Raw genomic sequence first — 26,910 nt, forward strand, 5'->3', positions numbered from 1 at the left:
ACAGTCTGGGCCCCAGGGGAGGCTATCACTGTAGCTCGGTCCTGAGAGCTGTGCCTGGGAGTCAAACTTAGTGCATGCATTTCAATGACATTTTTCTTTAGCCGAGAGTTGTGCTCCACCAGTGTTTGAAAAGCAGAATAGGTCGACTGGTTACAAGGGGCCTTCCGGTCCATCCTCTCGTTCCTGTCATGCTCCTGCAGGCCAACTTGCCCCTGCTGCAGCGTGAACTCCTCCACTGCGCAAGGCTGGCCAAACAGAACCCTGCCCAGTACCTCGCCCAGCATGAACAGCTGCTTCTGGATGCCAGCACCACCTCACCTGTTGACTCCTCAGAGCTGCTTCTCGATGTGAACGAAAACGGGAAGAGGCGAACTCCAGACAGGTGAGAGGGAGGAGGACCCTGGACCTTTTCCTCATGCCTGTCTAAACTATTGACCGACACCTCTTGCAAAATAGCAATAAACTAGAATGGCCATCTTGGGAATCTGGCTCTGGCCTGGGATGTTCCAGAGTGATGAATCTCTGGCCTGTATCAGGCTTTTGTGCAGGTTAATCTTTGCTGCTTGTAATAGTAAAGTAAAAGGTGAAGATGAATGATGTTCAGATGTACTAAGTGCCACTGATGGTTCTTAGACACACAGTTGGTATTAAAATTCTCATTTGTTATGTAATGCAACCCAACCACATATTTTACCTTCAATGTTAGGAAATGTGCTGTTCCAAGTTTTCTCAAAACATGATGGTTTTGAAAGCTGGCAGTGCAGTAGCTATTTAATTTGGGTTTTATATGAACTAAGAGAAAACTGCGAAGCTAGATGAACTGAGTGAAGATGAGAGTTAAGTAATAGAACTAATAGATGGCATTTTTGCTGAGAAGTTTTATTTATCAGCCAATATTTATTCTGTCAGGCACTCTGCCCTCATAACAGAATTCTAAGAAATGTAAAATAAAGTCCCTTCTCCATTAAACCCTACAAAGTAGTTGTTGAATAAGACATATACATGAAATTTCCCATGTACCTTATTAAAATGATTTTCCTGAATACCTTCATCCTCATATATAATTATTTTCTAATATAGGAATGTAAAGTCTTATTAGCAGTGTTTTGCATAGTATTTGTGAAATATGGAGAATCTTAAAATGCAACTGCATGCAAAAACTTATTTGCCATATGCTTTGATTCCTTTCTCTGCTTATCTGTTCTCTCTTTCTGCATTTCATCAGGCATGAGTATAACAGCCTTTGAGAGGTTAACGCTCTGGCACAATGATGTTCCAGATTCATAGGAGCTTATGATCCTTGGAGCTGCTCAGAGACATCTTTCTGTGACCGACTTAGCTACCCTTAAATGTATTAGCTGCTTTGCAAATCAGAATGTTATTAAAAGCCAGCCAGTTTACATACAGTTATTACATAATCCTCTGTTAAGCAGTTTTTATGCTACAATCTCTGGAATTTTTCTCCTCTTAACATAGGACTGCTTAATAGTTTAAAATTCCTAAAGCAAAAGGTTAAATATTAGTTTACTCTGACATACTGTAGACCCACCTCCCTACATGACCTATCAACAGTGCTACCTGCTTATTTTTGCAAGTCGTATTTCCTTGGTCATATTTAAGCATTTAAGACTTTAGCTTTTAAAGGGAACTGCTTACTGCAGGTGTCTGAGTGGCGTGTCCACATGATGCTGGAAACCAAGAGGCAGCCCAAGAACAGGTGATTCCCGTGTGCGCTCCTGTCTAATCCTAACCGTCTGCTCTGCAGGAAATCAGTGCTGCAGGCAGGGATTGAGAGATTTCAGCTCCATATTTCCAGGCCAATGCAGTAAAAGAATTAGGGGGAGACTGGATGGAAAATTGGGAAGAAGAACATTTATTTGAGTAGAAGAGAAGGTAACAGGGAAAAGTTTAGATAGCTGTAATAAATGTAAAGATAATCCTTTAGGCAAAATTGGAAATGGACATATCTATTCTGGAAACCCTAACTGCTAAGGAGCCGTAACAGGCAGAGTGAAAACCTGTTTCATTTATCTCTCTGTATTCTCGGCCTTTCCCCACTGGTTCTTTCCCAGTGCTTTATATTTGACTGTACTGTGCCTTTAGACTCTCCCTGGACAGTGCTGAGGTAAGCCCTGAGCAGTGTGCTAACATTGATATGGAAACTTCATATAAATTCCACAGAAAATTAGCATTTCTGTTTTGATGATCTGTCGCTGTGTGTGTATGCATCTTTGCATTCTGTGAGGTAGGACTCTCGAAAAAGCCTTCAGTCTTGTTCTGCCTGTGGTTATTCATAGACAGTTGCTGGAGTCAGAATTCACACGGTTGCTCTTTGGATGGAACATTCTTTTTCAAGTGGAACCTGAAGTGTGTGTTATAATGGAAAGATGGCAAATGGATTTCCTTAAGAGTTAGGAGGAAGGGTAATGAGAATACGTTGTGTAAATACATTTGTATCTTGTGGGAATTTGATCAGAGCCAAGAAAATATGGGCCTCCACAGTATTTCCTTGCATATATTTTCTGCATCTTGTTTGCATATGCATTTTCCTCTTCTGGTTATTTATCTGTACATCCAGATCTACTATATGAAATTTTATGGAGTATAGAGCCGTCTGACAGCAGAGTTTTTTTTTGTTTCACTGAATGTTTTGTTGGTGCATATGGTCTGACATGGATGAGCAACCACGGTGAGATTTTGGAGTCTATTAAACTGGCTCATTAAAAAGATCAATCTGTTTCTGTAATAACACTGGGAACCATCAGTCACTAAAAGAGGGAAAAACTGACACCTGAGGAGAAAACACATTTTGGTAATTTGTTCATGACATGTCATGAACAAAAGAGCGCTCTATATTTTGTTTACAACTTGGAGGGCTTAAATTCCGTGACAATTGCTGATTTAATCTACTAAACACCCATCATGTGTTTCAGGGATGGGTTTTGGCAAATTTAACTTTCTTCTCATCCTTAAATACAATTGTCACTGGTTGTCTTTTTTTTCCTTTTTTTTTTTAAACGTTATTGTTATTTACAGAGAAATGAATATTCTGGGGAATTCTATGAAATGTTTTTTTTTGTGTGTGTGTGTTGGGAACAGTGAAATTTATTCTGCTTCTTTTTGAAAATAGCTCTGGGGTGAGTCCCTGAAGAACTGTACTGGATTTGTAGGTCTTTGTAGAATATCCTAGAACCCAAGTTAGAAAAAGGCAATTTTCACTTAAAAATCATTCTATTTTTTTTCTAAAATATTAGGGAAAGTTAATAAAAAGTTCTGATTACTACTCTTTGTTACTATGTAAAAGTTTATTCTTTGTGGGAGACCTTTGTTTTGCCATGCTGTGATGGGAGAAGCTCAAGAAGGGGCTACGAACCCCTGCTGTGGAGCTGGTTCCGTGAAGTGACCACTTTCAAAGATAGAGGCAAGAAGTTAAGAGAATTCTTTAGAACTGCTCACCACGATGGCTCATGAGGATGGCCAAAGGAATGGGAGGGAAAAGAGCAGTTGGGCAAAACTGCATTTTTTTGAGACTGCAGAATGGATAAAAATTATTATCCAAAAAAATACTTGTGTTAATTATCATTGCTGTCTGTCTTTGTTCACAACTTTGATATTCCAGCTTTTTGTTATAATTTGTCTTTAATATTGTCTTCTCACTTGTTATGCTAATTTTCTGACTCAGAGAATCTTGCTTAACAAATCAAACCAAATGATCAGTGGTTTTGTGTGGGTAACAGTCTCCTCCCCTTTCAAATGATTAACATTGTGTTAATCCCCTTCATATGTATATATGTATCTCATCATTTTAATGTAGTTATGCTTTAAATTACTCTCAGTTTAACACATCTCAACTTTTATTACGAAGGCCAGGTAGTTGCATTAATAGGTATTTCCTCCTCCCCTATTATTAAACATTATTTTCTAAAAAGACTTGCTTGGACTTTAGAAGTATATAATTTGTCAAGGATCTTGTGGATTCAGCAGGCCAACCCTTTCTCTTTATGCTTGAGCACACTAAGGCCCGAAGAACTTGCTTCAAGTCGCAAAGCTTCTTAGTGGAGAAACCAGCATATTTACATACCTGAAATCTTTCAGCTGCACAAAATGTTTTAATGTATAGAGTTTAAATAAGGAAAGCTCAACTAAGAATTTTTTTTCCTTACTTTTTCCTCATTTATTTCTTCTCTATAATTGCTCAAGTGGGTAAATGCAATATAGTATAATATTCTGGGGTTTTATAAATCTTTATAACGATAGAGGATCCACAGCCAGCCAGGTTTCCTGGATTAATGAGTAAGTTAGAAAACACTGAAGGTTGGAGGGTCAGAAGGCAGTCATTTTGAAACCATGTTGGTTGATTATATAAGATTTGTCAACACAGTACACAGCAGCTGAACCTACTAGGTCCGTTTTTCCTTTTCTGCAAAATGAATGAAGTTTCAATATTTTTGTCTTTCTCAAGAGAAAAGGTAGGTATACTTTACAAGGAACTATACAGTTAATTGACTATGCAAATAAGAATTAAATTTGTATTATCTACTGCATTTAGATTTCTATGAAAAAATGTAGGGAATTTATATTGTATTCATACATTCTTGTTTTGTCTTACGTTTTTTATGTGTGCTTCAGTTTCGAGAAGTGAGTAATCATCCCTGTAGAAGTGATTTTTTTTATATTAGTCACATCAATTGTGAAGGCTTCTAGTGAAATAGCACGAAGTTGTATTTACATGATGAGAAAGATAGCATGGTTGTAGAGGACATCTTGATCTCTCTACACTCCAGCCTCTACGTTGAAATTGTTAGCCTTATTTCTTGCTCCTCTCCTAGGGTCCAGCCCTGCCTTAGTCTGTATTCTGATGGGTGGTTTCTGCTCTGTCCTCTGGTTCTCTTTTTTCACCCCCACCCCTTTTTTTGAAATTGAGGTAACATTGGTTTATCACATTGTATAAACTTCAGTGTACGTCATTATATTTCATCTTCTGTATAGACTGCATTGTGTTCACCATCAAAAGTTTGGTTTCCATCCGTCACCTTACAAATGTACCCCTTTACCCCTTTTGCCCTCCTCTCACCCACTTCCACTCTGGTAATCACAAATCTGCTCTGTATGTATGTGTTTGTTTGTTGTTGTTTTGTTTTGTATTTTTTGTCTTCAACATGAGTGAAATACAATATTGGTCTTTCTTCATCTGACTTATTTCACTTAGCATAATACCCTCAAAGTCCATCCATGTTGTCGCAAATGGCAAGATTTCATCTTTTTTTATGGCTGAGTAGTAGTCCATTGTATGTATGTGTGTATGTGTGTAAAGGGACATATATATCGCATCTTCTTTATCCATTCATCTGTTGATGGGCACTTAGGTTGTTTCCAAGTCTTGGCTGTTGTGAATAATGCTGCAATGAACATAGGGGTGCAAATAGCTTTTTGCTTTAGTGTTTCCGTGTTCTGGTGCAAATAGCTTTTTGCTTTAGTGTTTTTGTGTTCTTTGGATAAATACCCTGAAGTGCAATAGCTAGATCACATGGTAGTTCTATTGTTAATTTTTTGAGGGAATCTCCTTACTGTTTTCCATAGTGTCTGCACCAGTTTACCTTCCCACCAGCAGTGTATGAGGGTTCCCTTTTCTTGATGTTCTCTCCAACACTTGTTATTTCTCGTCTTTTTAATTACAGCCATTCTGATGGGTGTGAAGTGATAACTCATTGTAGTTTTGATTTGCATTTCCCTGATAGTTAATGATGTTGAACATCTTTTCATATGTTTGTTGGCCATCTTCTTTGGAGAAATGTCTGTTCAGATCTTTTGCCCATTTTTTAATCAGGTTGTTTGTTTTTTTGTTGTTGAGTTGTATGAGTTCTTTCTTTATTTTGGATATTAACACCTTATTAGATATATGATTTGTGAATATCTTCTCCCAATTAGTAGGTTGTCTTTTTGTTTTATTGATGATTTCCTTTGCTGTGCAGAAGCTTTTTAGTTTGGATTGGAAGAATTAACATAATTAAAATGTCCATATTACCTAAAGCAGTCTACAGATTCATTGCAATCCCTATCAAAATCCCCATGACATTTTTCATGGAAATAGAGCAAAGAATCCTGAAATTCATGTGGAACTACAAAAGACGCCAAATAGCCAAAGCAATCCTGAGAAAAAAGAACAAAGCTGGAGGTATCACACTCCTTGATTTCAAAATATACTACAAAGCTATAGTAATGAGGGGCCGGCCTGGTGGCGCAAGCAGTTAATTTCGCGTGCTCTGCTGCGGCCCGGGGTTCGCCAGTTCGGATCCTGGGCAGGCACCGATGCACTGCTTGGCAAGCCATGCTGTGGCGCTGTCCCATATAAAGTGGAGGAAGATGGCCACGGATGTTGGCCCAGGGCCAGTCTTCTCAGCAAAAAAAAGAGGAGGATTGGTAAATGTTAGCACAGTGCTGATCTCCTCACACACACACACACAAAAAAGCTATAGTAATGAAACAGCATGGTACTGGCACAAAGACAGACACACAGATCAATGGAACAGAACTGACAGCCCAGAAATAAACCCACACATTTATGGACAGCTAATTTTTGACAAAGGAGCCTTGAACATACAGTGGAGAAGGGAAAGTGTCTTCAGTAAATGGTGTTGGGAAAACTGGACAGCCACATGCAAAAGAATGAAAGTAGATCATTATCTTACACCATGCACAAAAAATAACTCAAAATGGATTAAAGACTTGAATGTAAGACCTGAAACCATAAAACTAGAAGAAAACATAGGCGGTATGCTCTTTGATGTTGATCTTAGCAGTATCTTTTTGAATACAATGTCTACTCAGGCAAGGAAAACAAAAAATAAATATTCCTTAGTTTTTGTATGTCATAATTCTACTCATACTTCACAAGCTAACTCAGGATCTACTATTTGAAGGTTTCCCAATCATAAATATTATAATGTTTACTATTTACTGAGCACTTAAGATGTGTCAGGCCCCGTGCTAAATAATTTACATACTAACACGTAGCACTTATTTCCTGACAGTCGTTTTGCATAGATTCAGACAGGCTGGATAATGTGTCTGAGGCCACATGGCCTCTAAGAGGCACTGATGGGTTTCAATCCTAGGTTCTGAGTTGAACACCCATGTTCTTATAACTATGATTCTATACCGCTAGCCTCTGAATGACCCAGCTTGAAAACCAAGTGCTTTGATGAAGTTATTGAAGGCCAAATTTGTGTTAGGCTCTTTAGGTAGATCTTTTCATATAGTCCTCTTAGTAGCTTTCAGATAATCATCCCCATTTTGTGGGTGAAAGCACAGAGGCTCATAGAGGTTAAACCTCCTGAGTTCATCTGGCCAACAAATAGCACAGCCCAAATTTGAAGCCACCCCCTTTGCCCCTCTTTTTTTGAGTGTGCGTTCTAGAGTGATCTTCTCTGCCTCTGATCCTCGCATACCACTTTTGTACATTTTTTATGGTACCTGCCGAGTTCAGGTCCTGCGTGGAAATATAGAAGTCTTATATCTCTACTTAAATGTGTTTATGGTAAAAGATTTCTTGCTAGTACTCTTGCAAAAAGAATTTAAGTCTAATACTAAACCGTAATCTTGTGGAAGGTGTTGGGGGATCGTGTCTTGCTCCTCTTTGTATGCCACCGAAAGCTCAGGATAGCGTGTTACACACACCAGGCATCTAAAACAAGGCCACACACACACAAAACAACAAAACACTGCTTGAACAAGGAATTGAACTTAATACAGTCATTTTCAGTAGTATAACAAATGGTTTCTCCCCCAAGAGTCTTTTTTGCTTTCTTGCTTACTTTCTTGCTTTCTGTCCTTTTAAAAGATGCCTCTCAGAAACACCCACAGCGATGAACATAGCCGTGAACAACCCAGGAACACAATGCATGATTGGTTCACTGACCAGGAAAAACTGGAGGGCTCCAATTGGAAGGTATAGATAATGGATTAGAATAAGAAATAAGATTAGAATAAGAAAGCATAGTTCCCGACAGCAGGAGCACTAGAAATCTTCTGCAGTGGCCAGAAATTAGGAAAGGCAAGGGGACAGCCCGTCACAGGCGGTCTAACAGTTGAGCAGATGGCGAGCTTGAGGAGACACGTGATGAAAGCATTCCACCTTCTCACTGGGGGAGTGAAGACTCTGTGAACCTCGTATTGTAATCCTTGAAGGTCCAGGTATCATGTTTATGTGTCTGGAGTGGCCAACATCCACTTGTAACTTATTTACTCCTGAAGGTATTAGCATGCTGCTCAGGAAGTTATCTCCTAGGTGGTTGTTTAGTAATGGGGAGATTGAAGGCACTTTTTTCCATATGGTCTGGTAGTGATGCTTCTGTGTCATTCATCTCTCTGCTCTTCACCACCTAAATGTCCCATTTCCTCCAGGGTGATAGCAGAACACAGAAACCACCGCAGGTTGTCGTGAAGAATTAGGTTTGATTTTCTTTTTAAGGACACAGGGGAATTTGTAATATATTTTGTTTCAGATACATTATTCAACACCAATAGAAAAGGTGTTATGTAAAACTCTTATCTAAACTCACCTATTTCCTAACAATTCTTGAAGAAACCTTTTACTGAATTGTGTTTTAAAAATGTGATAACAAGAATGATTTTTACCTCCTTTGATTCAATATCTAGTCCTTATATGGAAACCTTAACAAACTGCATGTGTTAGAAAAGGGAAGAAAGATGGGTTTAATATTAAGTTATTAATATCTTTGGGCTTTTCTTTACTAGAGGTGTTACCTCCTGAGATTTAGATATAGACTTCTAAAATACAAAAGTAAAGAATCTTTTTTTTTATTATTATTTTGAGATTCTGCTGGCATTTCAGCCCCAGCTCTGGCTGAGACGCTGGCAGAGTGGGACAGTGGTGCGATCAGCCGAGGTAATAAGGTGCCCTGGGGAGTAGGGAAGAGGGATCTATGCCAGAGTTGCTTAAGAGCGCAGCAGCAGGACTTGATTTAGAGACGCAAGTCATAGAGTGACTTCCAGGTTTCTGCTTGGCTGCCTGGTAGAGGGTGGCATAATTGACCAACACAGAAAGTACCAGGGAAAGATGATGTCAGTTTGGACATGTTGTGTTTGAAATACCTGTGGTAACTTGGAGAAGGGAGCACCTAAGGCAGGTATTTATTCGTAACAGGACTAAGATTAGAATTTTTAAGTTTCTTCCTTGCCGTTCTGAGGTTTATTATGCTGTACCAATTTGCCTCTCCCTTGAACAATCTTTATAGTGATATTTTCCCCACTTAAAAAAAATTTTTAATCTAGGAAAAAACTTATGCCTGCTTCTGTCATGGAGGAGATTGATATGGTCCTCTTGTTCTGTTTATTGCCATGATCTTATGATAGTTTTTTTCATTCTTCCCCCTTTCCTTGTATGTTATACTATTTTATATAAGCGGTACTAAGGGATTATCAGTGCACACTAGCTAATAATGACATTTAAAGTATTTTATATGGAGGAAAGTTTTTTAAAAATGTTTCTTTTCTTTCTCAAATAATTCAGTTTACAGCCTCTGTTATTGAGGAACTAAGTAAAAACAGCCTGAGCTGGGGTAAAGTGCAAATTAGGTTGCCTAAGTTTTTTTTTTACATATATTGTTTCCTATTAGTTTCATTTTCCTGGACAGGAGACTGAAGCCAGACCATTTGCCAGGTTATCTCAAGGTCGCACAGCTGAGTCTTGAGTGTTCCTCTATTCTTAGGACCATCAGACCCTGAGAGAGAAGTGATTGGCATCTAAATATTGATGTGGTTAGATCATGTTAAGGAAAATTTCTTCTGGTAGGGAGATAGAATATCCTCGGGTTGATTTAAAAAAAACAAAGAAAACATGCCTTTCGGAAATCCATGAGACATGATGGACTTCCCATGAGAATTTGAGTTATTTCAGGAGTATTCTGGTATGGGCCAAGGAAAAGTATTTGTTAGTTTTGCCTAATATACTTTGAAAGGGCAATGAACAAACATGCAGATTTGGAGTTTACCCAAGCAAATGAGATGTAGACAGTTGTAGGCATTTCTAAGAAGCACAGACAGATAGCACTTAAGTTGTTTTAGTTACCTTTCTGGACATACATCCTTTGAATAGGGTTGGTCTTATAAATAGACATGTGTGATTCAAGGAAGCACCAGGGACACCTTTCATAACTTTATTGCTGTGGGCCATGAACGTTTTAATGCTTTGCTGTTAAAATATAACTACCTCTGTGAGGTGATGAGCTTTATTGTTTCAAGAGCTAGCAAAATGATGAGACCCCGGCTGGGACAGTAGAGACCGGACAGAAATGATAGGAGAGACTCAGGACCTGGCCCTGCTTCTTAGGGTGTGACTGTCCTTGTTTTGGGGTGGAGAATCAAGAGACCTGAGATCTAGTCCTGGCTCTGCCACGACTAGCTGTGTGAACTTGGGCAAGCCCAAGGGAGGCTTTTTTTTCATAACCATAGGTCATTGGAGTAATAACACGGATCAGACCACTGATCTGAGGGTAAAGATAAAGAACGTATCTCACCACTTTGAAAATTGTAAGAATTCTTCTAATGTTGCGTGTCGTTATCTTTGAACAAGAAGAGACAAAACCAGTAAGTTGAGGTTGTTTGACACAACTGGGTCAAAGGTATTTCCATATTTAGAAATGCAACAGGGGCTGCTGTAAGGTATTTTTTTTTTTTTTTTTAAGATTTTATTTATTTATTTTTTACCCCAAAGCCCCAGTAGATAGTTGTGTGTCATAGCTGCACATCCTTCTAGTTGCTGTATGTGGGACGCGGCCTCAGCATGGCCGGAGAAGCAGCGCGTCGGTGCGAGCCCGGGATCCGAACCCGGGTCGCCAGCAGCGGAGCGCGCTCACTTAACCACCAAGCCACGGGGCCGGCCCTGCTGTAAGGTATTGAGAGGATGTTTTCTATTTTTGTGCAAAAAATCAGCTATAAATAATTAAATTGTTCAAAGCAAAGAACAGAGAAATTCCCTGTTAGCTCAAGTGGTTGACTTAGACGCTTGACTTAGCCCTGTAGATTTTGATCTGCATAACCATGACATTTAAGTGTAAACATAGGGTAATTGAATTGCAGAGTTTTCTAACTAGAAGAGACCTCAGAAATAATCTAGTCCAGTGGTTTTCAAACTTGATTTTAACAGCAGACTTTTTCCTTTAAAAATGAAACCTTAGATGGTACCCCAATTTTTAAAATGAATAAGAATAATAAGTGTGTTCCTCTGGTCCTTTAAATCTTGATTGTTTAGGGGGAAATTCATTGCCTGCAGAACCCCTTAAGCACCTCAAGTGGTGAAGTTTGAAAACCACTGATCTAGTCCAACCCTTTCATTTTACAGATGAGCAAACTGAGGTCCAGAGAGGTTAAGGGGCTTGCCTAAGGTCACACAGCTAGTCGTGGAAGAGCCAGGACTAGATCTCAGGTCTCTTGATTCCCAGTCAAGTGCTTTTTTGCGCTATATCACACTGCCAGTAAGATAGGTGCTAGGTTAGCATTATGTTCATAGCTACTAATAGTCTTCAGTATTTTACAACTGATTTATGTTGGTAATATGCATTGAATGTTGAAGTGTATTATTCAGAAATACATAGGATATGAAAATACAGATTAGAATCACATAGATTTCCTCTTAGAAGATAAATCGATATCTAGAGTGTTTTCTTTCACTTTTAAAAATTATTTTAAAGCAATGCATTTAGGTAATGTCTGAATTATACTGGACATTTTAATCTATTGATCAATATGTATGGAGTCAGTATATTTTAGTGGAGATACATACTTTGATGGGAGCAGCACTGAGACTTCTGGCCACCACTCCCACGGGGACCATGCCCTGCTGTCATTTCCAATGTTGGTCAGTCTCCTGTCTCCAGAACAGTGCATCCTTCTTCAGCATGTACTGGGCGTGTATTTATTTCATACTGAACTCTGCTGAGTTGCCCTCAGTTCTTTGTGTGTCCGTATCTTCTGTCTCTAAGTCCTTTATCGTGGATTGTCAGATTGTCGCTGGGGCTTGTCACTGGGACTCTACCTTAAAGGGACATACAGGATGGTTCATTATAGAATCCTGTTGCCCTTAATGATCTCGGTTGTTAAGTCATTTTCCACTCAGATCCCTCCGGTATTTCAGACACATACCATCCTAGACACTAGGAAAGTAGAAGTGTCTTAAGGCATCTATGCTATTGTCACCAACCTAAAATAAAAAAGGTGTGCAGAAATCTGCAGCTACTGTACTTGGTAGAATTCTTACAGGGAAATTTCCCAGGGAAAATGGATGATAGCACTGGTCTAAGGATGCAGTGCTGGTCTTGTGAGGAGAGCCAGCTACTAAGTAAAAAATTAGTTTAGGAGCTGTGATTCCAGTCAAAGTTGGATGTGGTTAGTTCCTATCTTACTGAGTATATTGAGTTAGTCTCTAAGAACAGAGAGATACATTCAGCCAGAAAATATTTCTTTAGCCCTACTTCAGGGTGAGAATCTGGGAGCAGTGATTAGTTATCAGGTCTCATCCCGTATTCCTTCTGAAAGCCAAGTTCAGAGTTCTGTGTATCACATGATGAAGTGCAGTCAAGGTGTGTCCATCCTGCCCTAAGACCTGATGACCCCAGGCAGGTCACACAAGTCCTCTGGGCATGTGTTTCCTCAACTTTAAAATAGGGGGCGTTCACGTAGATCCTCCTTCTAGTCTCAGGTAGTTCTGTATGACTGCTGACTCATTATCTTGGTGACCCAAGGTCATGTCAGAGTCCCAGACATTGCACTGTTTTATTGCATCAGATCAGTTTGATCAGTGCTGTCCAATAGAACTTTCTGAGATGATGGAAATGTTTTCTATCTGCACAGTCCAATACCATAGCCACTTGCCACAGGGGGCAATTGAGCACCTCAAACGTGGCTACTGCTGCTAAAGATCTGAATTTTAAACTTTATTTAATTTTAATTACATTTAATTTAAACAGCCACATGTGGCTACTGTATTGGGCAACACAGCTCTTACGTGTTCTCTGACATGGAAATCAGTTGCCGGGTTGGATAAATGGAATAACTGTACTTAAGAATTCATCAAGGGAGGGCCGGCCCCGTGGCTTGGTGGTTAAGTGCGCGCGCTCCGCTGCTGGCGGCCCGGGTTCGGATCCCAGGCACGCACCGACGCACCGCTTCTCCGGCCATGCTGAGGCCGCGTCCCACATGCAGCAACTAGAAGGATGTGCAGCTATGACACACAACTATCTACTGGGGCTTTGGGGGAAAAAAAGGAGGAGGATTGACAATAGATGTTAGCTCAGAGCCGGTCTTCCTCAGCAAAAAGAGGAGGTTGGCATGGATGTTAGCTCAGGGCTGATCTTCCTCACAAAAAAAAAAAAAAGAATTCATCAAGAGAATGATGCCATTGTACGTTGATGGATCTTCATCAAATACAACCAGTCTTAGGGTAATTTGTTAGAAGGCAAGTACTCTCTTTTGAATAAAATGTTATCTACAGGGGGAGCTTGGGTTTTTTCCCTCTTATCTGTGACTTAACCACATGAGCTTCAACTGAAACGATGTTTGCTAATTTGGTGAGAAGTGAAACATTTTCTCCTGTGTGCAGTCTTGTGATCATTTAGGCCTCGGTATGGGTTTCAGTGAATTCCCAAAGGACTGCTGGAAAGCTAAGTTTAGAAAGTTTCTGGCCAATAAAGGAATATTCTGTTTATATTACAAGTTCAAATGTGAGTGTCTGAACTATGTTGGTTTCTGAGTATATTATGAAACAAACTTTTTTCTTCCCCACTCAGAACCAAAGAAAATGGCTTTGACAGAGAGCCTTTGCACTCAGAACATCCAAGCAAGCGACCATGCACTATTAGCCCAGGCCAGCGGTACAGTCCAAATAACGGCTTATCCTACCAGCCCAACGGCCTGCCTCACCCCACCCCACCTCCACCTCAGCATTACCGTTTGGATGATATGGCCATTGCCCACCACTACAGGGACTCCTATCGACACCCCAGCCACAGGGACCTCAGGGACAGAAACAGACCTATGGGTAAGACTGAAGGATCTCTTCACTTCTTATGGGATTGAATGCTTGAAGACTTGCATCATTACTTCTCTGCTGAACTTGAGGCTTGAAATCTGTGATAGGGGTAAAAATTCTCTTCTCTTTCCTTATATTGTCTCCTTTATCAGAAAACTTGGTTAGTATTAATATGTTCTTTAACAGCTGTGCTTTCTCTCTCAATTACATTCTTTACGACAGCAGGTTATTTATTTGTTTTTGGAGGGGAGCATCTAAATAAATACAAAACCCTCAAATGTATTAACAAATGCAAAGTGAATTTTTAGTTTAATATTTTTTTAACATGAGAGATTTCATATGCAATCAACCCGCCACATATATTTTTAAAAATGTTTCTTTTCTTTCATTGTACCCTTTATTTCATATAGTTTTAAGGTCCATTTTGATTTTTCCAGTCTCCGTGATATTCTGGATTTGAAAAATATGATATGGTATATGTCTGTGGCTTAACGCAGCAGATGTTCTTTGGGGAATGATTTGGTACTTTTTTTTTTTAAACCTGAAAGTGCCAGTGATGCAATTTAGTATTGACAATTTAGTGTCAAAGGTCAGAATACCAAAGAAGGAATGAGTTTGGGTAAATGTGTGTTCCATTTGCCTGTGTTGGTTCCTTCTTTGCATAAAACTGTTGGAAGTGACGCATTTAGAAGACAATGCTTTTTAAAGAACAAGTGTCCACCATGAAAAATGGGGAGGAAGATGAACCAGGTAAGTTGATACACGATCAGTGGTTGAGGTGATGGCATCAGAGCACTGTTCCTGGGGCTCCTTCAGTTCTTAATTTTTGGTGAGTCAAGCTATTTATAAACTGATAGCAACAGTCTACCCTCTCTTCTTTTTCCATCTCCTGTGTCCACACCCACCAGCAGGACTTCCTTTACGTCATACCTAGTTGCTGACAGACTTTCCTGACGTGGACGATTTGGTGGGCAGGATGTTGGAAACAGCAAGGGATGAAGTCTGAGTGAAAAAACCAGAACACAGAGCTGAGGATGCAGAATTCGGGAAAAGGCACCCAGCCAGTTACCCACTGCTCGAATAGTAGGGACAGTGTTTTTTTAGCCACAGGCAGAGATAGTGTGGTGAACAGAACTTTACGTTAGATTTCTAACTAGGTTACTACAAGATAGGGGCTGCCACATGTAGGGTCTTTTTGCCTTTCTTCCCACAACTCTCCAAATGTTTAGAAAGCAGAAAGGGAGAGTCGGGGTGAGGGGAGGGGTGATTGATGCCCTGGTTGTGAGACAGTAAAATAGTAGTTCTGCTTCTCCACAACAGTCATTTCTACATTTATTTGGTTTATCAGACAAATGGCTAAGCATATAATTTGTGCTTTCTTAATAGCCAGTCTGTCTAATGTTCTCTCAGGTACCATTTCTAAAGAGCTCTCTAAAGTGGTTATGTTATTTCTCAGTCTGGATTGATAATTTGACCCCAAAATCAAACACAATAACAACCCCCTTCTAAGCAAAACCCTTGCCGTTTATTTATGACGTAATGCTCCCAAACCATGATTGCTCATTTTCAAATAAAAGTGGAGTCACTGGGTTATTGTAAGACCAATTCAAGATATCCCACTTTATAGGTGCTAGGAAATGGCCTATTTCTTAGGCAGCAAATGCTATTTTATGAAATATTAGTTCCCATGCACTATAAAGTGATCACCAAGGAAGTAATTATGCTTATGTGCAGTGATTATGTTTTCATCTAGTAATGGAAAATATCCCTTTATGAATTATATCTATGCCTACTGGTTTTATATGATTTTTCTTCAGATCATGTTCCTTGCCTTTTAATTATATTAGCTTATAAAACTAATACTGCTAATCTCTATAAATATATGCAACTACTTAATCATCCCTAAAGTCTGGCAGAGTTTAGTGTGTGTTAATGTAAAATAAAATCTTGATGTATGAGTAACAAATTATGGTGTTACATCAGGCTGCCATTTTGAGACTATAAAAATTGTTATAAAGGTATACTGAGTCTGGTAGGATTTGTAAATGCCTGTTATATGTAGAGACATACACTCACTAGAATCCTTTAATAAAGTAACTTTACAAGCAGCATTAGTTTATAAGTAAACTTAGTGTTAACTAGTTAGGAATCAGTTAAGACTCAACATTAGTGTTAAATTTCCCACAAATTAAAATGTATTTTAATGAGTCAGCTATTTTCCCCTAGTACATCCCTCTGGTATTATGAAGATAAATAAAAATTGTGTGGTGATGAATCTTTAAGTGTCTGAAATAGAGAAAATAATAAACGTAAAATTTTGAATTGTTTTATTTTTTCTTTTCAAAGATTTGATTCTGTCCAACAAATGACCTTCAGAGTTCAAAAGCAGCAAATGAGCCCTATATTTTTTCACCAATTACTTGGGCTCAAACATGTTTCTAATGTACTTAGTTTTTTTTTTTTTAAGTGAGATGATGCTTAGCACTATTCCATTAATGCTGGAATCCCATTAGACACAGACATCCTTCCTGTTGCTTATTATTATTATTCCAGGTGTTAGAGCTCATATCATTATTGATTTAGTCTGCTGAATTTTGGAAACTTTTGACACCTCTGGAGATCTTGGTCCTTAAAGGCGAATAGTAAGACGCCTCCATCGTGAAAGGCAGTGCCATGTTTATATCTTCATCCTTCTCTGGTTGTTTTCTGTGATGACTCGTTTCAACGGTAGTGCTTTTTCCCTAAAGCACAGGCAGCAAATAAGTCAACAAAAATTACATATTTGCAAACATTTCAACTTGAAATAGTCACAACAAACAGCAATAGCTAAATATTACTTTTCTCCAATGTCTTTTCTATTATGCAAATTAAGACATATTTGCAATTTTACTTTTTTACCAATAGATGGCATTGACAATTTTAACTTTTAAAATGTATCTCAGAAAATAAATAAATAAAATCTTTAAAAAAAAAATGGGCCGGCCCCGTGGCTTGGTGGTTAAGTGAGCGCGCTCCACTGCTGGCGACCCGGGTTCGGATCCCGGGCTCGCACCGACGCGCTGCTTCTCCGGCCATGCTGAGGCCGCGTCCCACATACAGCAACTAGAAGGATGTGCAGCTATGACACACAACTATCTACTGGGGCTTTGGGGGAAAAAAAAATAAATAAATAAAATCTTTAAAATGTATCTCAGAATATGTTCTAATTGGACAGGAATGATGCAAAGTGTTTTATGTTTAGTTTTTTATTTAGTTTGAGAAAGAGCTGTTGTATATTTGTTCACTTCCATCAGCTATAAATTAAATCCTGTTTCATGGTTGGCCGAAAAGAGTCATGTGACTCATCTTTATTTCTCTAAATCAGCTAAAAGAGGGGATTTCTAACCACTCAGATTTCACAGAAGTGGAATGCAGTGTTTCATAACTCTTACTGGTCATTTAACTCCTATATAACACCCTCAGAGAAGGAACCTAGGTGTCTAGAAGCCCAAACCAAGACAGACTTAATTTGCTATTCAGAATAACAGTGCGAGAAGTGGCAGTCAAAAAAAATAGTTTTAATTGTTTAAAATGCAGAATATTGCCACAGCGTAATGCCTTTCCTTTACAGTAGAACATAAGGTGTTTTATGCGTGATGGAATTTGTAGGAGAAGGAACACGGTCCCAGGTACCTCTGATCAGAGCCTTCCATCCTATCCTTCTAGCAGGACACCTTTATTTTCTATTTTGATGAGCATCCTAGCTAACTGCTCATGTTCATTGCTATTGTTGCTCACTTGGTAAACATTTACATGTTAGTTTTTCATGGTGGTTTATTAACTATGTTGCTAAAAAAGCATTAATGCTAATGCCATGGATTACAAATTAGGATTTTCAGCTTCTTAGCTAGGGTTTACGATATTTGTCCAAAACTATATCTGATATATTGATTATTTTTCTTAAAGCATGTTCAATTTATTTGTGTTTTTTATTTTTTGGTAAATTGAGTGAGTATATGTAGCTTTCATATTATGCAAGCCTGTCTTCATGGCCTAATTGTATCATGGGAGTACATGTAATAAGATTGGGTCCATTTATACTATGCTGAAATGTGGAAAAATTTTACCATGCTTGTTTTAGAAAAGCATATCCCTGCCCATGTAAAACGATTTATGGTGTCTTTATTTTGAATGCAGGAAAGCCACACTTTGAAACCACTTAATGTCTACTTGTGGTTTCTGGTATTTATTAAGAGTTAGGATATATTTCTATTTTCGCTTAGGGAACGTTATGTGGATAACTAGCTCAGGGCTTGGTGTCACTTTACTCCCTGTTTCTTCGTGTGTAAGAGAAAGGGTTCTGGGGACCAGCCAGGTGGCGCAGCAGTTGGGTGTGTGTGCTCCGCTGTGGTGGCCCCGGGGTTCGCAAGTTCAGATCCCAGGCACACACCAACGCACCACTTGGCAAGCCATGCTGTGGCGGCGTCCCGTATAAAGTAGAGGAAGATGGGCACGGATGTTAGCCCAGGGCCAATCTTCCTCAAGAGAAAAGGGTGGGATTGGCATTGGAAGTTAGCTCAGGGCTAGTCCTCCTCACAAAAAAAAAAAAGATAAAGGGTTCTGATCAGATGACCTCTAAAATTGCTTCTAGTTCTAACATTTTATCATTCTGTGAGGAGCCCATTAGATAATTCTGAATCTGAGGATGGCTCACATCTCCGTTCAGCATCGAACATATTTTCACGTTGCTTAGCTTGCCCTTCTTTGTGAAGTGCCTGCGTGTGTGGATTATGTCCTGAATGCTTCAAGGTGGTTCAGCCCTCTTCTCTACATTTGTAGGGTTGCATGGCACACGTCAAGAAGAAATGATTGATCACAGGCTAACAGACAGAGAATGGGCAGAGGAATGGAAACATCTTGACCATGTAAGATGTCGGTTATCATTTGGGTTAAAAAATGTTTTAAAAACAACTGGAGTGAGTTTATGTGATAAAATGAAAGCATGGGGATGCTTTGAAGGTATTATGTTTCCTGCTATCCTTAAAAAAATGAGTGAGAATGTTTGAAGTAGAATATAGAATTTGATTCATAAATTGGTATCAAAGTCACTTATGTAAGAGAAACGTTTAGATCATGGAAAGAACTCCTGAAAGCCAGCCACAGGCTACTGTTTTCTTGCGAAAGGGTCGTTTAGTTTATGCAGTGATGGGCTTAGTATTTGGAAAGGTGGGTTTACTGGCTGTATGCCTTCAGCTGACATCTCTCAGTCATGACGCTTTGTTCACGCCGTCCACTTTTTATTCTCATCCCCATTGAGTTTACTCATCTCTTGAGTCTCAATTTCAAATCTAACCTTTGAAAATGTTAGCCTGAAATCTTTGGGAATAAAATAGCCTCCTTCATTGTCCTAAAATGGTTTGTTGCACTACCCGCCAGTCTTGAGGTTGTGGTGATTGACATGTTCTTCCCTTTGCCCCGTTTCTCCCATAGCTCTTAAACTGCATAATGGACATGGTAGAGAAAACAAGGCGCTCTCTCACTGTACTAAGGCGGTGTCAGGAAGCAGACCGGGAGGAGCTGAATTACTGGATCCGGCGATACAGCGACGCCGAGGACTTAAAAAAGGGCGGCAGCGGTAGCAGCAGCCACTCCAGGCAGCAGAGTCCCGTCAACCCAGACCCAGTGGCATTAGGTACCTTTTCTTCAGATGGACATATTGAACAAACGTTTCTTATGCTATTAATGCTGATTTTATTTTTAACCTGTCTTTTCAAAAATAAAGGATTTGTAGGAAATTTTAGAATAATAAACACTTTATATATACTCAAATATGTCTTGTCTGTCTGTTAGGAAAGTGGGCAGATTGGCATAGAAAGAGGCAGTCACAAAACTTAAACTCTTTTTCCAGGTTGATGTGTTGAGTTTATGGCAAAGCTTCAAAGCTGAGCCAGAATTTCATATGCATCACTAAAACGTGTGCTCCTTCATAATACAGCCCTTTGGACTCTGCCTCCAACTTGCAAAAACAAAATCTCAGGGAGTGGATCCAGGGCTTCTGTACTTCTAGCAAGCTCTCAAGGGTGTTCTACTTATGCACACCAGTGTTTGAGAGCACTGCACACAGGGATGTGTGTTGTCTGATTTTTAATTAAGACGCAGTCTCTAAGAAAATCTTGGTTTGTAGCTGTATCGTATATTTTAAAAAAAACATGCTTTATCTCAAAACCCCTCCCAGAAGAGAGACCTAGGGGCTATAGAGTTGGCCCACTGCCACTTGAAAATTAGTGATAAAGGTGTAGCTCTCTTCCTGTGGTTTGACCTTAACTTAGGTTGCCCAACCATGATTTCATTAATGCTAGTTATACACAGGACTATTAATATAGCTGTGCTTTAGAAATTGAATGCTAATATGTAGCCATATGTAGTATTGATATTTGGGAATTGTTGGGGTTATAAATAGATTATAATCACAAATATATGAAACGAAATCTTGAACTTGAACGAATTTTTGAGTGGCCTCTGAACTGTTTCCTAAATTAATAATGAGCTGTCATCATTTCCACTGCTGGCTGTTACATGTGTATACCATTTGAGTAAACTTTGTGGAGATGGGTTGGTTTTGATCCCTGTTCTCTCCTCTGATTTTCTTATCTTTAGCCCCACACCTGTCAGGTGATTCAGGTTAGGGTACAGTCCATGCTGTAAAGCAAAACCAATTGCACACGTGCAGATTACGCTCGTGATGTCCTCTCATTATCACTCATGGCTGATTGTCAAAAAGTAAAAACTTGAGATATTGTCTGGCTCTTGATCACATTGTCTTTTTTATTAAAATAATTCCTAGCCAATAAAGTTTCCTTTGCATTTAGGTTTGTGGATTCCTGCTAATCCCTAAATGCTGAGTGCCTATTACCATAATAAGTATTGAATAAAGGAAGATTCCAAGTCATTTAATTTACCCAACAGGCATTATTCTAAAGCATATTTTAAAGACAAACGTGTAAGTGTTAGATTATGTTAAGGCAGGCAATGAAAATGGGTTTAAGCTTGATTTGCGCCAATATTGGTTCAAATAAAACTATTTAGAGCATAGAAGAATAAACATTTATTTCCTTATTGTGAACAAAAATTGGTTAATCATGACAGATATGCTCAGCACAAATAAAGTGGGTATTTGTAACCATCCAGTATAGGCAAAAATTGAGAGCCTTAAAGTAAATAAAACTTTGGGAATAAAAATATCTGGTTTAGGGGCCAGCGTCGTGGCTTAGTGGTTAACTTTGGCATGCTCTGCTTCAGCGGCCCAGGTTCACTGGTTTGGATCCTGGGTACAGACCTACACCACTCATCAGCCATGCTGTGGCGGCGAGCCACATACAAAATAGAGGAAGGTTGGCACAGATGTTAGCTCAGGACTAATCTTCCTCAAGCAAAAAAAGAGAAAGATTGGCAGGGAGTGTTAGCTCAGGGCGTTATCTTCCTCACCAAAAAAAAAAAAAAAAAAAGAAATATCTGGTTTAGCCTGCTCTATTGAACAAATCCATTGAGTCAGTACTTACTTATTGAGTGTTTACCGTGTCCCAGGCTTGGTGTTAGGCACTGTAATACAGGAAAACGGTTCTTCATTCCTTCCCTTGAAGAACTTTTGATCTAGCGGAGGAGATAGGCCTTGAGACAGATAGTGGCGTGGCACCAATGGCCACTTCAATTCAGTCCCCAAGACTGGCAGCTTTAGTGTTATCTGCTGTCCATTGTAAAAGAAACATTTCAGAAATTGGTAAGAGTTTAAACCTAAGTGAATTATTTTCAACACACAGAACGGAGGACTCTTGTTATGTAGTCACCACTGTCGGATGCAGATTCTGGGGATGCAAACGTATATTGTGCCTCAGGAAGATAGGTTTAGCTTCCCTGTTATGCAACCAAAAGAACAAACTTGGTTTAAAAGACTCCTTCTTAAGAGTACACAGATTATATTCCTTTTAATGATGCTTGATGAGTTCATATTTTTGGTAAAATTGAGAGGTTGCTTTGGCTTTAAGCTTTTGTAGATTGTATTATTCCGAGGCTACAGGTATTTCATTTCTTTGTTTGGGCTCAGTTAAAACGGTAATGTTCCTTAGAGACACAGAACCCTAGATTGCCTTGTAAGAAACACTCACAACTTTAGAGAGAACCTGTCAAGAGCCCCACACAATGTGCAGGCTGTAGGATCTAGCAGTTATTTCACTGTGCGTCTTTTGCTAGTAGATTTTTGAAGCCTTCTGAGTTCCATTCTGTGGGGCTGGGCTGTGGCTCTAAATAAGACGACAGGTGGTTTGTAACCATGGACCACAATCATTTACATTAAGTGCTGTCTAAGGTTCTCTTCTAGGTTTTCGAGTGGAATGTGTTGATGTGCAATGAAAAGATTGGAGATTATTGGCTCACAAATCTATTTTCTGCCTCTGGAAAGTGCATAGTGGGGTGTGTGTGCAGGTACAGCTGTGGATATGTCTATATCTTTATGTACAGGTAGATCTCCACATCCTACAGTTATATTGTATGTGTTTCTTTTAGCCTGATTCTCTCAATTCTTAAGCTGCTGTGTGGTCTCAAATGAGACCTTCTGAACTTCAGCACATATGTTTAGTTCAAAATATTGCCCTAGTTACATCCCTCACTTGGAAACACCGGCAACGTTTCATCATACACACTTTCGTAGCATCTTGAAATTGTGTTGGGGGACTGCACAGAGGAGAATGTAACTTCAGGACTGCTGTGCTGCACTTGTTCACCTCATTTCCAGTCTCCCTTTTGAAATACATCCCTAGTATTGAGTCAGCGTGGGGCATTAGTGAGATAACACGATTAATCTATTACTGATTGAATTTTGGGAGTTTTCCCCAGATAGTAAATAAAGACTAATTTGAATAGCCTCTTAAACAATTTTAAAATTGAGTACACACTGAACCCAGGATGTTATTTCTACTCTTTAAGTCAAAAACAGGTTGATACCTTGAAAGACTTTCGAAATAATACATTTTTCCTTGAAATAATAGATTTTTATTATTTTTAGTATTATTACTCACTTGTTTTTCAGGGAAAACTCCAAACATCCACGTTTTAATAAAATTAGAAAGCTAATTTTTAAGCAGTTGTCTATTTTCAAAATAATACTGGTTATTGGTACATTTCAGTTTTGTTACGTTGTGTACTTCACTGAAGAGGACTTTAATGCAATCAGGATTGACAGATCTGATCACTGAAGTAGCATTCCTTTTATATACTTAGGTGACTGCTGGTTAGTGTTTCACGTGCTCTCTTGAGTGTTTGTATGGGTCCCTGTGGTCGTCTTTTCTCCTACTCTGTCTTCATCTCCTTTTTCTCTTGGGACACTGTTGACATCACTCTCGTGGCTCCTGACATTTTATTTCCTTTAAATTACTGTCTTTTTACTGACTTTGGACTATTCTAGAATCTTTCTACAGCTAATCTTGTATTTGTGTGCCGCCCCTATATTTCTCTAGAAGTCTTCTACATCATTAGAGAGAGTTAAAAGAATTATCTAATGATAGATTTAAGACTAATGTTGGAGACTGAAGCATAAAACTCTGAAATATGAATGCATTTTTCCCTGTGTTTTTCTAATGTTTGAATATTGTGATGAGAGGGTATCAAATTTAGAAAGTACCTTGATGTATGTTTTGGTAAAGGTTTTTAGCTCTTGCCAAAAAGAGAAATGTCAGAAAGAGGTTTTTTTTTTGTTTGTTTTAAATGGAATGAAAACTCACGTTGGTTGTTCATAAAAAGCTTAGAAATTCAGAAGTTTATTTAGATTAGTACCATCCTCTGCCCCAAGTAGATTGGTAGAGGAATTAGTATTTTAAAATTCCTCAGGCTGTCAAGTTTTATGACTGTCATATGATTAAATTATAGAATTTCTCAATACTGTCTAAATAAATGCCCAGGAAATCTAAGATGAAGGTTAAAAGCACAGATTCTGAGCAGAATGTTTGGATTTGAATCCCTGCTTCCTCTCTTTACTAGTTTTGTGACCTTTGGCAAGGAACTGTCTGTGCCTCAATTTCCTCATCTGTAAAATGGGGATAGTGACAATACATATTTCATAGATGTTTCTGTATTAAATGAATTAATAGGTATAAAGCATATTGGACAGTGCCTGAAACATAGTAGATGTGATGTAAGTAATAGCTATTATTATTATTTTTAACAGACAGTCTCAAAAGGAACTTTAAAGAATAGAGGTACATGAAACTAGTGTTTTTGCTTGACATCCAAGATTATGAAATAGTAGTAGATTCTTACGTAATTTTTTATCTAGAAAGTATACCAGGCAGCAGTTTTTAGGTGGCTACTTTATTTAATAGGCAGAGAAACTAGAAAAGAGGAATTCTGTTAAATATAGTAAATCAGTTGTACCTTTGGGAACTTAATTCATAATACATGGCTATAGGAAAATAGTTTACTCCTAACCAAAGTAATATTTTATTCAACTTCTATACTCTCAGATTATAAAAACCACAGACAAGTTATTTAGAGTATATTTGCATAGAAAAGTTTAGAGTTTTATACATTTGTATTGATTCCTTTAAATCACATCATGAAATTCGTTTCAAGACCATTCAGCTGAGCTCCTAATGTAAAGTGCCTACTGTATTTAAGTATATTGAGTTAAAAAAGATGTGACTATTAGTTAAATATGTCCATCTGTTAGAAACAGGAAGAGATGATTGCCTCCTGGACTATTAGGTATTTTTATTGTTAAAAGATGTAAATCCTAATGCAGTTGGTGGCTTCTAGGTTGGGTTTGGGCTTCTGAAACATAATATTGAAATTTCTGAATTTATTATCCTTAAAAACAAAAATAAATAGCATTTGTAAAGATGAATTCACTTTACCCTTCCTTTCTTTTGATAGTTTTGTAATAGATACTGTGATGATCCCAGCCTCATTCTGCCCACTACAGGATGAAGGCTATACCTAGGTGCTGCGAAGCTCTGAGCATTGCTGTCCTGGGTCATGTGAGGTCACATTGGTTCACCAAAGGCTATCAGCTCATCCCTCATGTGTATTGATGGCGGCCTTGCTGTATCTAGTGTCCATTGGTCTCCATTCTGTCGTAAGTGTAGTGCATCTGCCGTCTCTTTCATACATCATTGATTGCTCTTTCTGTTCTTTCACATTTCTTATAACATTTTCTCCACTTTGACTTGGTCTCCTCTCTTCACAGATGTGTGTTATCTTCTGGAGGCTCTCCTCCTCGTCTTCCTCTCTTGCCCCCAAAGCAATTTGCATCCCAAAGCAGGCTAAACTTAATTTACAAGGACTTTTCTGTAATTCTTCCATTTTTCTGTGGTTATATATGTATGCATTTCGCATTTTAAACCCTCTCATATAGGCTCTTCTGTCATTGTTTCTACAAGTACATTTTAGTAGACCATCCATTTTATAGCAACTGGTATTTTATAGGTGGTCAGGAGTTAATGGTTAAAAATTAACTTCTTTAGAATCCGAGCCTTAGAAACTTAAGGTGTTTTGTATGGGCTTGGGGTTTGTCTAGATTAGCCAATATTCTAAAATAAGAAATTCCTAGGAGAGAAGTTGTCTCTTCTTGTAACGTTGATCAACTTCAGGATTTTTTTGTTTTTTTAAGCTCAGTTTTGCCTATATAGACTTTGTTATTGCTGCTACTTACACAGAATAGAAGATATTAGTCATTTGGTTTCTGTAGCTATTATAGTATTCATCAGTGTATCAAATAGATTTCTGAATTTCTGAGGAGAACATCTCCTGTAGATCACGCCATTCTTTCCGTAGACCTGATGTTCACATAGGACACAGTAACGTAGAACTGGAGAGGATATTGTAAAATATGTATGTATGTGTAAATATAAAAGTATCATCCAAGAAACTTGAGGACTTTCTACCAAGGACTAAGACAGTGAATTGCAAACTATAGAAATAACTTCTATTCCAAGTAACATGTACTCAGAGAGTAAAAAATTCCTGGTGTATATTGCTTATTTCAAACCTCCTCAGTGGTTTTGCTTTCTTTAAAGTTTTGTACTATTTGAATTTAAGTGCTGGGAGAAAACAGAAACTTCAAGGTGCTCTTTTCACCCTGGTTGTTTATAAGGAAATAAGTATATATCCATTCTTACTGGATAACCTACTGAATAATGACAATAATAATAATGAGGTTGGAGGATTGACACAGATGTTAGCTCAGGGCCAGTCTTCCTCACCAAAATAAATAAATAAATAAATAATAATAATAATAATAATAATGAGGGTAATAGCAGCTAACATCTAATGAGCGTTTAGGATGTACCGTGCCAAGCATGTAATAGGAAGTACCTCATTATTCCCCACAGCAGTGCTCTCAAATGTAGCAGTATTGTCACCACTTTACAGATGTGGTGACTGAGACATGGAGAAACTAACTTGCCCAATGTCACAGGGCTAGTAGGTGGCAAAGCCGAGATTCAACTTCACCACGCTCTGGAACTAACTCTCCTGCCTCTGCTGCCTGGGGCTGGTAATTAGTATCTTTCATGCATGAACTTTGGATAACCTGCCGTTACCTTTCCTGTTCCCTATAATAACGATTGACTATTTTTTAAAAAATAATTTTTATAAAGCTGTTGATTTTTCCTGAACCCAATAAATGAAAAACACTTTTTTTTCCTGCTACTTTGGAGAGGGCATATTTTTCCTGTTTATCTTTAAACTTGACAAATCTGTTCTTATCCAATAAATTATTCTTAAGCCAAAGTCTTTTCTCCTAAAAAATTGTCTTGAAAAGTTGTCATAAGTAAATCGCTCTGTTTCACTGTGTCATATGGCTAAATGTGAACTTGACTGCACTTTCTTTATTTCTT

General features: G+C 38.5%; 1 protein-coding gene across 15 annotated transcripts in view; it reads left to right on the forward strand.

Moving 5' to 3' along the window:
* RUNX1T1 (RUNX1 partner transcriptional co-repressor 1) overlaps positions 1-26,910 on the forward strand; it is a 139,434-nt gene that overhangs the window by 89,655 nt on the left and 22,869 nt on the right. For all 15 annotated transcript variants that reach the window (XM_087447672.1, XM_087447677.1, XM_014788046.2 and 12 more), the window contains 4 exons: positions 201-382; positions 13,806-14,056; positions 18,866-18,951; positions 19,517-19,718. In XM_087447672.1, coding sequence (XP_087303798.1) covers positions 201-382; positions 13,806-14,056; positions 18,866-18,951; positions 19,517-19,718 — 721 coding nt within the window. The remainder of the gene's footprint in view (positions 1-200; positions 383-13,805; positions 14,057-18,865; positions 18,952-19,516; positions 19,719-26,910) is intronic.

This window comes from Ceratotherium simum, chromosome 23 (assembly GCF_057802395.1).
Source record: "Ceratotherium simum simum isolate JZ-2026a chromosome 23, ASM5780239v1, whole genome shotgun sequence".
Lineage (NCBI taxonomy): Eukaryota > Metazoa > Chordata > Mammalia > Perissodactyla > Rhinocerotidae > Ceratotherium > Ceratotherium simum.